General features: G+C 46.8%; 1 protein-coding gene across 7 annotated transcripts in view; it reads left to right on the plus strand.

Annotated features, from left to right (window-relative positions):
- Window positions 1–13,906, plus strand: part of TDRD9 (tudor domain containing 9) — a 106,186-nt gene that overhangs the window by 53,519 nt on the left and 38,761 nt on the right. For all 7 annotated transcript variants that reach the window (XM_025442854.3, XM_025442856.3, XM_025442857.3 and 4 more), the window contains 10 exons: window positions 955–1,009; window positions 1,162–1,246; window positions 2,962–3,019; window positions 6,292–6,396; window positions 10,820–10,917; window positions 11,830–11,961; window positions 13,032–13,197; window positions 13,285–13,348; window positions 13,425–13,488; window positions 13,770–13,814. In XM_025442854.3, coding sequence (XP_025298639.1) covers window positions 955–1,009; window positions 1,162–1,246; window positions 2,962–3,019; window positions 6,292–6,396; window positions 10,820–10,917; window positions 11,830–11,961; window positions 13,032–13,197; window positions 13,285–13,348; window positions 13,425–13,488; window positions 13,770–13,814 — 872 coding nt within the window. The remainder of the gene's footprint in view (window positions 1–954; window positions 1,010–1,161; window positions 1,247–2,961; window positions 3,020–6,291; window positions 6,397–10,819; window positions 10,918–11,829; window positions 11,962–13,031; window positions 13,198–13,284; window positions 13,349–13,424; window positions 13,489–13,769; window positions 13,815–13,906) is intronic.

Raw genomic sequence — 13,906 nt, forward strand, 5'->3', positions numbered from 1 at the left:
CTTGAGAGAGTGTGTGTGTCAGAGACACAGGCAGAGGGAGAAGCAGGCTCCATGCTGGGAGCCCGACATGGGACTCAATCCCAGGACTCCAGGATCACGCCCCAGGCTGAAGGCAGGAGCTAAACTGCTGAGCCACCCGGGCTACTCCCTGCCCTTTTTTTTTTTTTTTAATAGATTTTTATTTATTTATTCTTGAGGGTGGGGGCTAGGACTTTAACATCTCTTTGGGGGATGCAGTTCAACCCATTCATCATAGGGTTGATACTTTAGGGTGATGGAAAAGCACGTGAAAGTTTTATGTATCAATAGACCTTTTTTTCAAAGATTTATTTATTTATGAGAGAGAGAGAGAGAGAGAGAGAGAGAGAGAGAGAGGCAGAGACACAGGAGGAGGGAGAAGCAGGCTCCATGCAGGGAGCCTGACACAGGACTCGATCCGGGGACTCCAGGATCATGCCCTGGGCCAAAGGCAGGCTCTAAACTGCCGAGCCACCCAGGGATCCCCTAGACCATTTTTTTTTTTTTAAAGCTAATGATAACTTAGTGTATCTCTGACCAAGACTTTTGAAAAATGACTTTTCAAAAAAAAAAAAAAAAAAAAGAAGAATGACTTTTCTGGTAGTAAAATGTTACATGTTCATCATAGGAAAATTGGAAAAGTCAGTGGCAAGTAAAAAAGGAATATAAAATTGTTCAGATGGCCATACTTGCAGACACTGTTGTTGAAAGGAAAACCCTGGAAGAATGTGGAGTTTTTTTTTTTCATATTTTTGAGTTTCTAGTGGTCAGTGTCATTGTACATTTTTATTTGTAATGTAACTGGGCAGAGAGGATAACAGGGTCAAATAACATGAATTGGTAGGGCCTTTTTTTGAAAAATATGTTATTTTAATATAAAGGTTGTTTTTTAGTAATACATCTCTTCCCCTCCCCCTACTTTTTTTTCTTCCCCAGGTCTGGGTGAAATAAACTATATGCACGAACTTCTCACAAACATGGTTCACAAAAGGTGTGTTTCAAATGGGCTCTGTTTCTACTAACTTATTACTGTGTTGTTTCTGCCTTAAATAATTCTGATCATCTCAGTGAATAATCATTTTTGTGTGTTCTCACATATATCTACTCTTCACGGACATTTTATTTCATTAATCTGTTCCCTAGGTTACAGGTTTATCCACTCCATTCAAGTGTGACTTTAGAAGAACAGAATAATGTGTTTTTAAGCCCAGTTCCTGGGTACAGAAAGGTAGGAAACCGGGAGGCAAGTTGCAAGTACTTCAGGTACATTTTCCTTAGAGACTCTTCCAAGAAGGATGCTAATGCTTCAGCTTATTTGTATCATGTTTTCTGTAGCTAGTGGTTACTACCTAAGAATGAAATTGCCTGATGAGCCAGGTATGTTTACTTTTTTGTCTTCTATTTTGTAAGTTGATTAACGTTTTTTAATTTCCTCAACTTCTGAGCATTGTTGCTAGTGGTTTTGATGCCTTTTACTTTTTGGTATTTCTCAGACTGTGGGACTCTTCTGGTGCCTGCAGCACTGTGCTAGCGAATTTGGTTAGCACCCACATTCTCAGTCCTGGTTAAAGAGGATTTCTTTAATCTCAGGTTATGCGTGGACCATTGGAGTGTCTTATCACAACCCTTCTAGAGCTGCTTGAGATGATCAGGAACCTGGAATGCACAACCCAACCCCCCTTGCTTCCAGTACAAGTGTTCTGACTTTCTGGAGGTAGCCAGGACCTTGCATGGTGTCCAGTGCAGTCACAGGCCCAGCGGGTCCTCTTTGTGTTAGCTTGCTTGTGCTTTTTGCCCCTGGGGTAGTCCCAGCACTCCTAAAGCCCCATGTCTGAGGTCTGGGGCAGCTGTCTTTGCCTAGCTTCTTGCTTCCATTTTTTTAAAAAATATTTTATTTATTTGACAGAGAGAGCACAAGCAAGGGGGAGGGGCAGAGGGAGAGGGAGCAGACTCTCCGCTGAGTAGGGAGCCCAGCGCAGCTGGGACCCCGGGGATCCTAGGACCCCGGGGATCATGATCTGTCCGAGCTGAAGGCAGATGCCCAGCTGACGGAGCCATCCAGGCACCCTTGCCTGTTGCTTTTAAGATCCTGCTGTGTTGCTGGGCTTTGTGTGCGAGGAATTATACCAGGAAGAGGCGTAATAGTTGAGATCATGTGTGTGGTCCTGGACAGAGAGATGCCTTGGATCCATCCCCTGTCATCATGTGACATTGAGCAAATCACTTCTCTGAGACTTAAACTTTTATTGTTTGAATGCAGAGCAGTTAGGAAGGTTAATTAGAGTAGTAGGTGTCTGGACTAACATTACAGAAGTGGCACAGTGCCTGGTGCAATGCCTGGGTGCAAGTGCTATTAAGTAAATAGGTGCTGTTTGTTAAAAGCTTGGTTCATGCCAGCAGCAGTTCTAAGCACTTTACCCTTGTTAATTCCTATGATCTTCGCAACAACCCTGTTGGGGAGGGGGGGGGGCACCATTATTATTAAGTGCATGGTATGTATGAAAACAATGAGGTAAGTAACTAACCCAATGCCCCACCCTGGTGTAGGGCAGAGCTGGGAGCCCACCCTGCCCTGGTTCCCTCCACTCTCCTCCTGGATCCTTGATCAGTTGTATCTTGTAGAAAATAGGAAAACTATTAATTTAATTTTTTAAAGATTTTACTTATATATTTATGAGAGAGAGAGAGGCAGAGATATAGGCAGAGGGAGAAGCAGGCTCCCCCCAGGGAGCCCGATGTGGGATTTGATCCCAGGACTCCAAAATCACGCCCTGAACTGAAAGCAGAACTCAACTGCTGAGCCATCCAGGCATCCTGGAAAACAACTAATTTAAAAATTTACATTAAACTTTAAAATTTTTGAGCTTGACTTTTTTTTTTTATTTCTGCCTGTTTCCAGTACATAGTAGGAATGTCATATGCTTTGTTTTTGGTATTTGATAGATTATCCTGTCCACCAACATTGCAGAGAGCTCCGTCACAGTTCCAGATGTCAAATATGGTAAGACACTTCTCTGTTTTCCCCACAACGTAAACTGTAATGTTTGCAGGTGTATCTGCCTCTCAGGAGTTGATCTTCCTCCTCCTCCCCATCTCTTCCACTGTTGGGAGGAGAGAAGTTAGAAGAGTAGGCTCATACAATTTCCCTGCACTTGTGGTTTACCACTTCTCCTCCTCTGGGGGGGCCTGGGGTTGCCCTGAGTGGGGAGTTTTGCAGCAGGAGGGAGGGGGTGGGCTGGAGCTCAGCTCATCTGTCACTCAGGGTAGTTTAGTGTGGGGTCCTGTGTCACCTGGAAGAGGAGCAACTCATGATTGGGTGTTCTCTGTATTTGCCCTTGATCAAGTGTGTGATGGCTTTACTAAGGAAGTTTCCAAGTTCATTAATTCGTAGTTTAAAGCCTCACATGTGCCAGGCACTGTTGTCGATGGTGGGGGAACAGTGATGAATAAGCCCAAGCCCTGTCTCACGGGGGCTGCATTCTGGTGGGAGAGACAATGAGCAAGCAGAAGTGTGTACCATTTCAGGGGAGCTCAGTGCTGCGTAGGAAGGTCCACGAGACGGTGGATTACAGTGACTGGGACAGAGTGATATGGGACACCTCACTGAGGAAATGGTATCTGAATGGAATGGGGAGTGAGCCATGAGAAGACGTGGTTCAGGCTTACGGAATGGGTTGAGGAGCAGCAAGGACAGCATTGCTGGACAGATAAACACATGAACTTGGGAAATGACAGTGTCTTGTGTCTATTCCTGGGATGATTCTAGGTGCTGGAGAAATAGTAAATAAGCAGAAGTCTCTGTTCTCAGGACACCTTCAGGGGTGGGTAACTGAGAGACAAAATAGAGACATGTAGTGTGTAAACTGATGGTGGAATAGGAGGAAGGAGATGGGGGCAGGGAGTAGTGGTGAAGGGCCCCTGACTTGTCAACAGAGTGGCCAGGGAAGGGGTGGATGCATGGCACAGTGTTTCCAGGAGGAACAGAGAGTGCAAAGTCTATGAAGCAAGTGCAGAAATGAGCAGGGAGGCTGGGGAGCTGGACCAGGTGAGCCGGGAGGAAGTGGTTGGAGAGAGGTCAGGGAGGTAAAGGGGAGGGGTACCTGGTCATGCAGGGCCTTCTAGGGCTTCAGGTTTTGCTGGTGAGAAAGTATTTTTAGAATAAGGATGACATTGCCTAAAGTTGATTCATGAACAGAGGACAGTGGGGTGGAGGGGCTGAGTGAGGAGGGTGGGCAAGACTCTCAGTGGTGGTTTACAGTGGGATGTCAGTGATAGGGACATAAGGAGTGGCCAGTAGTGGAGAGGTGTGCTGGGGGATCTGGTGTGGGTTAGTGGGAGACACTGAGCAATAAGGCTGAGATGCCTGCTGTGTGTCCAGTAGTAGTTGGCTGCGTAGGCCTGGTGACCAGTCAGTGGTGAATGGCCAGGCTCCCATCGAGTGCACACGGGGAAGGCATTTCTGGTATTGAAAGATGGGGGGTAATGAAGAGCTGCGGGGGGGGCAGCTAGCAAAGTCCTAGAAACCAAGTCAGAAAGTGTTTTGAGGAAGATGGGATGGACAAGCATGTCATGCTGATGATTGATCAAAGTTGAAGAAAACTGGAAATTGGCTATGGATTTAGTAATATAGACGTCATTGGTGACCTTGACCAGAGCAGTTTTGCTGGAGGTCACAAAGTGATGGGAGGAGAGAGCCATTGGAGACAGTGAAGTCAGCACTCCTGTGGCATTTTGCTGTAAAGGGGAACAGAGAAATAGCTGAAGGGCAGCTGGAGCCAAGAGAACACATTTCTTGCACCAATAGGAGAAGCAGCACTTTCCCTGGGTGATAGGAAAGGTACAGAGGACAATGCAGGGGAGAGGGCCCGGTTCCTGTGGTTTCGTTCTTGTGAAGGGCAGAGGGGATGCAACGGGGCCTTGCAGGGGTGCTTGGCCTCTGTGTGCGTGTGGGCAGTTTACCCAGGGTAAGAGGGTGGGTGCCCGAGGGAACTCAGTCCTTGACTGCCTCTGCTTTCTCCCGGTGAGCCAGAGACATGGCCCTTAGTGCGCAGTCAGAACGGGAAGCCGTAGGGGTTTGAGGAGGAGACCCTAAAGAGTGTGTGTGTGGAGGGTGGTATGCCACAGGCTGTGTCCCCTGATGACCACTTGAGCCTAGTGGCCAGGAAGGGAAAAGGGACAGTCACCCTGCTGGCCTGATTGGTTTGTCCTCCTCTGGCTCTGGGGACTGCGCAGCGGAGGTGGGGAGCGGCAGTCAGCTGGGGCCACAGTCGGTTGGACGAGAAGATCAGAATGGGTGGGCACAGAGTTGAGGATACTTTCAGGGCGTGTAGCTGAGGTTAGGTCAGCAGGGATGGGAGAAGAGGAGGCGGCAGATTGTGGGGCCATCTGCAGGGATGAAGGATTATGGGGTAGGCTGGAGACAAGCAGAGGAAGGATAGTTCTGGTTCACAGTAAGAGGGGTGCTTACTATCAGTGTGAGGCTGGTGTCTGGTGTGGCCCTGGGTAGGAGCTGCTTGAGGGTGTGGGGGGTGGACAGGATGATCAGAGGAGGGAGTCGGGGACCTGGGATCCTGGGTGGCCCTGGCATTGTTTGGTGGCCGTGGAAGTCACTAAAAATTCTGGTGGGAGTGGAGTGGTGTTGGAGGGTGTGAGGACCAGGGAGCCAGGAGGGAGACGGGGGTGGTGGTGGTGAAATGAACGAGACAGAGGTTTTCCAGGAGGCAGTGGCCGTGAGGACACCAGCTGCTCCTTCAGGCTCAGCGTGTGAGGGTCAGGGAGAAGAGGGCACCCTGCCTGCCAGCATGGCCTGCTTTCTGCAGTCGGGGGGATCTGTCCAGAGGGGACTTGGAGGGGCTTCTGTCAGCTGGGTCTCACAGAGGAGGGCACCAAAGCCCAGGGAAAGTGAGCAGTGGCCCACCCCCTCCTCCCACCTTCCCCATTGGAGCCCTGCAGTCCAGCACTGTTGCCACTTCTGTGCTGCTGTCTTTGTGCCCCTCTGACAATGTGCTCTTGGTGCAGTCCACATGGGCTCTTCTGTGGCACGGCACGTTGGGTCTTAGGGCTTATGTGGTTTATGCCCAGAGGCTCCCAGTCCTTAGAAGAAATAACGTGAGCCTGAGCAGTAAGGAGGGGCCAGTGCATTTCCAGAGGCTTCTGTGTGTGCACTGATGCTAAAGACTGTATGTTTCATACTGTTCTGTCACTATGCATTGTGATTATTGCACAGTTACTTCTTGTTAGCATGGTGTTTACATTCCTTTTTTTAAATGACAGTTATAGATTTTTGTTTGACTAGAACTCTGGTTTGTGATGAAGATACGAATTATCAGAGTCTGCGTTTGAGTTGGGCCTCTAAAACCAGTTGTAATCAGAGAAAAGGTAAGGCATTTGTGTTCTATGGTAATGAATTGGTGGCACATTCAGGTGTCTAAAAATTTTTTTGTATTTGTTACTCTTTTGCTGATATTTTCTTTATTGGAACCAGTTTTAAGTTTTCAGCAACAATAATTCATATCATCAGACTCTTCATTTAAATCTGATTCTCTCCTCATCCATACAATTAGGTGACAGTTTTTGTGTGTAACAGGCAAGCATCTGCTCATCTTAACACTACCAGTTTTTGCAGTGAATTCAAAAAGTAGAGGATACTTACAGAGACAAAGTTAATTTTTTTTTTAAAAGATTTTATTCATCAGAGACACAGGCAGAGGGAGAAGCAGGCACCCCACAGGAGCCCGATGCGGAACTCAATCCCAGGACCCCAGGATCACAACCTGAGCCTAAGGGAGACGTTTAACCACTGAGCCCCCCAGGTGCCCCAGATGTGAACTCATTTGATCCTCATCCCACCCTGTGCCGTAGTACACTGTTAATACCCTCACTTAATGGTGTGGCTGAGAGCTAGAGAAGGCGTGGTGGTCTGGGCTGTGCTCACAGTGCTGGTGCTGCTCTACCTGGGCCCATGTCCTTAACACGCGCCTCTGCTGCCTCCCCTGATGCTGCTCACCCAGAGGTGGAGCAAGACTGAATGATTGAGCAGCCCTCAAGTACAGGCAGAAGCAGCTTCTCATTCGGCATCGTGGAAAAACTGGATGTTGTGTTATGTACTTCCCTACCCAGAAGTGCCCCCCAAACAACCGATGCTCAGAAAAAAATGACTAGAAATAAATACACAGAAGTGTTACATGATTATCTTTGGGCCAGTCTTGAGATTATAGAAGTTTTAGCTTTTGTCTTTTTGTATGTTTAAAATTTCTGTAATAATTCTTTCTCTTACAAGAAGTCGCAAAACTAGTCCATTGAACGCTCTCCCCAGTGTCCCCCAGCTTGTCAGCAGGGACCTCTGCCTGAAGCGGAGTCAGGCCCCAGGCCTGCATTGCGCAGGTTTATCCTGAGCTTTGGTGCGTGTTTCTGTGCAGTTTGAGGCACATGTGGACTCATGTCGGCACAGCCGTCAGAACACAAGACCTGTTCTCTGTTCGCTGCCTAGAAGGGCTGCCTGGTGCTGCCCCTTTCTAGTCACATCTGCACTGCTCTCTCTCTGCCAACCACTGGTCTGTTTGGCATCCTCCCATGGTGAGGATATCGTATGTATGGAGTCACGCAGCAGGCAACTACTGAAATGAGCTTTCTTCATTCACCATAACCTCCTTGCGGTCCGTCCAGGCTGCCACCATGTCAGCAGTCCTGCTGCTGCTGCGTCCCCTCGTGCACTCGCCCCTGGAAGGACATCTCAGTATCGCTGGTTTTTGGCAGTTACACAGAGGGCCACTGTGAATATTGATGTGCAGGTTTTATGTGGACATAAGTTCTCAGTTCTTTGGGATAAAAGCCTGGGAGTGCAATTACCGAGGGAACACAGGGAGCATGTGTAAGCATGTGTTTTGTAAGAAACTGCCCCATGCTGTTTCCGTGGTGGCCTCACCATTTCATGGTCCTACCAGCTGTCATTGCCCGCCTGCCATGACACCGCTGCTCTTTGCCATGGCCTTTCTGAAGAAGTATTGTGCCTTGTTGTGATTGTGTTGGTAGAGGTGACGGCTCTTCTGTGCTTATTCGCCATCTGTTTCTTTCCAGAGAAATGTCTGGAAAGAAATGTTCGTGTCTTTGCCCAATTTACAATTGGACTGTGTGCATGTTGACTGTTGAGTTTGGGGGTTCTCTGTGCACCTGTGATACCAATCCTGTGTGAGCTGTTACTGTGTGGTTTGCACGTGTTACTCAAATTCTGTTCTGTGCTGTGTCTCCTCATCCTCTTTCCAGGCTCTTTCAAAGAGAGTAGTTTTAAATTTGGCTGAAGTCTAATGTATCATTTCTTCCTTTCATGGATTGTGCTTGCATGTCACCTGTAGGAGTGCTTCACCTCGCCCTGGCTTGCAAAGGCGTTTCCCCTGTGTTTTCTTCTCAGAGTGTTCTCACTGAATGTTTTGTGGCCATTTGAACTAACGTGACTTTAAACTAATTTTTGTAAAAGGTGTGAGGTTTGGGGTGAGGTTCATTATTTGCCTGTGGATGTCTGGTTGTTCCAGCATCATTGAATTTTCCCCACTGAGTGGCTTCTGCACCTTGTGAAGTGTCCATGGGGCTCGCTTATGTGGGGCTCTGTCTGGGTGCTTGGTGACATCCTGTTGGTGGAAGTGTCTCTCCCTTCACCAGCAGTGCACTGGTTATAGTGAGACTTTACCTAAAACATATGGATTCTTCCCGCCTTTTTCTCTATTTTCACAGCTGTTGTAGTTATTCCGCTTTGCTCTCCCTGTCAATTTTAAAATGAACTTGTCTGGGTCGCCAAGAAAATCATCTTGTGCTTTTGGTAGGAATGGTGTTAAACCTGTTGGTCAGTTTGTGGAGTGTGGGTGTGTTTATGTTGGGTCATCCGATCCCTGAACACAATGTGTGTCTCCATTCATTTATCTCGTCCATTTCTTTAACCATCATTGTGTTGTTGCCAGCATACAGATCCTAAGTATTTAATTTTACTTGGCATGATTGTAAATGGCATTGCCTTTAAAAAAAAAAAAAAGAAAAGATTTTATTTATTGAGAGAGAGAGAGAGAGAGCGCAAGAGTGAGTGAGCGCTAAGCATGAACAGGGGGCAGAGGGAGCAGAGGAGAGGCAGGGAGCCCAATGCAGGACTCAATCCCAGGACCCTCAGATCATAACCTGAGCTTGAAGGTAGAACCGACTGAGCCACCCAGGCACCCCAGAATCACATTTTTTTAAAAAGATTTATTTTATAGAGGGAAAGAGAGTGTGAGCATGGGAAGGGTTAGAAGGGGAGGGAGAGCAAGAATCCCAAGCAGACTTCATGCCCAGAATGGAGCTGGACATGGGGCTCAATCTCACAACCCTGAGATCAGTATCTAAGCCAAAATCAAGAGTTAGTTGCTTAACCAGCTAAGCCACCCAGGTGCCCCTGGCATTGCATTTCTAACTTCAGTTTTTACGTGTTCATTACTGATGTATAGAAATGTGATGGACTTCTGTGTGTCGATCTTACATCCTGTGACTTCGCTGAATTCACTAATTGGTTCTAGGAGTTTTTACTTTTGTTTTTAGTCATTACCTTGGAGTTCTCTACCTAGACAGTCCTGTCATGTGCAGATACAGTGCGGGGTAGGTTGGTGGCAGTGCTGGAAGTCTGGACTCTCCCTTGGACCTCCTGGTGGTGAGGGGATCTACCAGGAGAGACAGGTGGGGGTGAGAAGCGCCAGTCCAGACCCCCTCCTCCATCTTTCCTGACTCCAAGTTTGAGGGAAGGAAAGAACCTCCTTGGGCTGCCTCATTTTGTAAAGCTGGGTATTTATTAAGGACACTCTTCTCCCTTGACCCATTCTCTCTGTGTGGGAGATTTTATTATGTTTTGGGATAAAAGGAGTTTCTGCTTCACAAGCTATACAGTTACAAGAGAAGAGTCATTTATGTGGTCTGTGAGGGCCAGGCCTGGCCCTGGCCTCCATTTCATGTGAAGCAGCTGTCCTGACGGTTGTCTTTGTAGGGGCCTTGGTGGAAAAGCCCAAAGCAGATGGTGACGGCCTGCGCGTGTGTCCTGTCACAGCCGTGTCAGTGGGGGAGCCACACCCGCTCCCACCAACTTTATATTTTGGTGTTTTTATTAGTATGAGCTTTGCATTTGTAGAAAATGTCTTATGTTTAAAATGTTTTAATTTCTATGCCATCTCAGGACCAACATTGGTTTCTTTAGAAATATGTATTGGGGGGATCCCTGGGTGGCTCAGTGGTTCAGCACCAGCCTTTGGCCCGGGGCGTGATCCTGGAGTCCTGGGATCGAGTCCCACATCGGGCTCCTTGCATGGAGTCTGCTTCTCCCTCTGCCTGTGTCTCTGCCCCTCCCCTGCTCTGTCATGAATAAATAAAAAATCTTAAAAAAAAAAAAAAGAAATATGTATTGGGGGACACCTGAGTGGCTCAGTGGTTGAGCTCCTGACTCCAGCCTGGGGTGTGATCCTGGAGTCTCGGGATGGAGTCCTGCGTCGGACTCCTTGAATGGAGCCTGCTTCTCCCTCTGCCTGTGTCTTTGCCTCTTTCTCTCTGTCTCTCATGAATAAATAAAATCTTAAAAAAAATGCGTTGGATTTAATGCCATAGATCACCGAGTAGACATCAGATACTGAGTCTGTGTAGGATGACTTCTGACACTAACTTGTATTAAAGCATTTACTGACCTGGTCTGGTACCAGATAACAAAGGTTTCCTTCTTACTTAATGGTGATTCTTAACTATATATTTCTGCTAGTGTTAAAGTGACTAATGCAAAACACTGGATGTTTCCCCTGTGTAGGCCGCGCGGGACGAGTGTCTAAAGGGTACTGTTACAGGCTGGTCCACAGGGATTTCTGGGACAGCTCTATCCCTGACCATGTCATTCCGGAGATGCTGGTAATATACTCTGGTCATTTATAGACCAAGTTTTACTGAATTATCTAAGTAATATAATTTTAAGTGTTTTATAATTTTGATTCCAGAAAAATCATCATCTGCCCAAACTAGTCTTTAATCACAGTGCTGGTTTGCTGTTTATAGAGCACCAGGTGCTGTGCTGGGACTTCACATGCATGTTACATTTCTCATGGGAGGAGTGGTTCCTCGTGTCCGTGGGCTCCTCAGCCCCTTTACAGCTCATGAATGTGGGGTTGGCTGCTTGCTTCCTCTTTGTCTCCCCTTCTCTGCTTTATCTTTCTCCTCCCTCCTCTCCCTCTCCCACCTGTCTTTCTTCCTTGTCCCTCCCCCATCTGTCTCCCCCTCCATCCCGAATCTGTGTCTCTCCCCCTCCCTCCCCTGTCTCTCTCTCCCCCCTCTTCTCCCTCCTCCGTCTCTCTCCCCCTCCATCCCCATCTATCTCCCCCTTCTCCCTCCCCCATCTCTCTCCCCCTCCATCCCCATCTATCTCCCCCTTCTCCCTCCCCCATCTATCTCTCTCCCCATCTTCTCCCTCCCCATCTATCTCTCTCCCCATCTTCTCCCTCCCCATCTATCTCTCTCCCCATCTTCTCCCTCCCCACTGTTTCTCTCCCTGCTTCCTTCCCATCTGTCTCTCTCCCCTTCCCTCCCCCATCTGTCTCTCTCCCCTCTTCTCCCTCCCCCATCTCTCTCCCCCCATCTTCTCCATCCCCAGTCTGTCTCCCCTCCCTCCCCTATCTGTGTCTTCTCTTGTCTCTCTCCTCCTCCTCCTCTCACCCTCTGTCTCCCTCTTTCTTTTTCTCTCCTCTCTTCTGCTTCTGTGTCTGAAGTACTAGTCATGTGGGTAGGTTAATTATTTCCTTATTATTTCTCAATTTTTGCTTTTTTCAGCGTTGTCCCTTAGGAAGCACAGTATTGAAAGTGAAATTGCTGGACATGGGTGAACCAAGAGCTTTGCTGGCAACTGCCCTTTCTCCACCTAGTCTGAGTGATATTGAACGAACCATCCTTTTACTAAAGGAGGTATGTGTGTCTGATGTACATCAGTGTTGGGAAAAGCTAAGATTTTGTTGGGTAAATTTTAGAAGTTTCATAATGTGTGGGTATCTTTAAAGTGTTTTGATTATCATAAAAGAATCAGCATTTGCTTGAAAACGTGTAATGCCTCATTGTTGACTGCAGACTCCATACCTGTCATTGACCTACATTCGTTAGTTGTCCTGCTGAGGCCCTTAGCTTTCCAGGGCTTTGCCTGCCTGCTGTGCACTGGGAGAAGAGAGGTGTAGGATGGGATGCAATGGTTATTCTTGAATATACTTTTTTGCAAATGTTAAAGTAATGAATGCCAAATGGCATTTGCATATTTCTTCTTTGAAGGCCATGTGGGACCAGCGTAAAGGGCAGTGTTGGAGGGGGTTCTGGGGCAGTTTCACCTGGCCACATCTGCCTGTGGTGCCCATCCGCTCCTTGACTCTTTTCCTGCACTTCTGTGTGCAATCCGTACTGGCGCTGTTTCCTTCTCTTGCTGGAAACAGCTTTGCCTCCTCCGATTCTTCGACTCTACACCCTGCTCACACTCTGCACACTTGCTGATTGCACCCTGGGCCTTGTTCTGCATACCTCTTTATGGGGCTATAGATATTCTGCTGCTAGCCCTGAACTTGGGGATGCTCTGGCATTTTGCTGTTGATTCCTGTATTGGTTTCTCTGAAATACACTTTGTTAAGTTAAGGAGGTTTCTCCCTATAGGTAAATAAGTTGAGTTGTGACCACCATGATGTGGTAGTTAGGTCTTTGGTTTCATATCATGCATGCCATATTTGTTAAATTGTAAATGAAGTAGACTTTTGTGGGAGTATTTTGAGTGTTACCTTGCAGTGTCACCCTTTTAAAAAAGTAATAAAATGTATTCTAAGTTACTAGAAGCAAATTAAAAAAAAATTTTTGGTAGCATCAGTTTTTCAGAAGTCAACTTAGATGTCTTTTAGGATCTTAATCACTGGAATTTGGTCTTTATTTCCTGTTTAGACTCGGTACCTTAAGGGAAAAAGAGAAGTCAGTACTTGCTAACGGGGCTAATTTGTTTCCTAAAGGTGGGGGCACTTGCAGTGAGTGGACAGAGAGAAGATGAGAACCCCCATGATGGTGAACTGACCTTCTTAGGAAGAGTTTTAGCCCAGCTTCCTGTTAATCAACAACTTGGTAAACTCATAGTTCTTGGACACGTATTTGGATGTCTAGATGAATGTCTTATTATAGGTAAGTGTGAGCGTACAGAACTCCGCTGGAAGGGTTGTGGAATGCCACTTGAATGATCTTGCCTCATCTTTGTTTTTGTGTTGTTAGCGGCAGCTCTTTCTTTGAAGAATTTTTTTGCGATGCCTTTTAGGCAGCATCTTGATGGATACAGGTACATGACATTCTTATCTTTAAAAGTCACTTTGTTTTAATGATATGGAATGACACTGTTTGTTATCTATTAATAGGAACAAAGTGAATTTCTCTGGCAATAGTAAGAGTGACTGTATTGCACTTGTTGAGGCATTCAAGGTAAGTTTTCTCTGTGCAAATGAGGAAACAGCTAACAGGTTGTTAGTACATTTTCATACCATAGCCCTGTTTCTGCTGAAAGCATCATGAGGCTTGTTGATGTCCAACATGGAACAGACCATGTTGGAAGAAGTAAATGGGGGTGGGAGGCCAGTTTTATGAAGTTGATTGGAAAAAATTAAATTTGTAACTTTTCAGTGGTCAAAATGTGTTGAAATTAGACTTTAAAAACTTTTAATTAGCTTAATGAAATGTTTTGAAACTGGGTCATTTACTTTTAGACTTGGCAGACTTGCCGACAGAGTGGAGAACTGCGCCATCCAAAGGTTGGTTGTCTGTTTCTTCTGTTTGTGGCTGGTTGTAAGGGATCTGGGGAGACTCCCTGTGGCCTCTCTCTGGGCCTGATCACTGCAGGTGA

This window comes from Canis lupus, chromosome 8 (assembly GCF_003254725.2).
Source record: "Canis lupus dingo isolate Sandy chromosome 8, ASM325472v2, whole genome shotgun sequence".
Taxonomy (NCBI): Eukaryota; Metazoa; Chordata; class Mammalia; order Carnivora; family Canidae; genus Canis; species Canis lupus.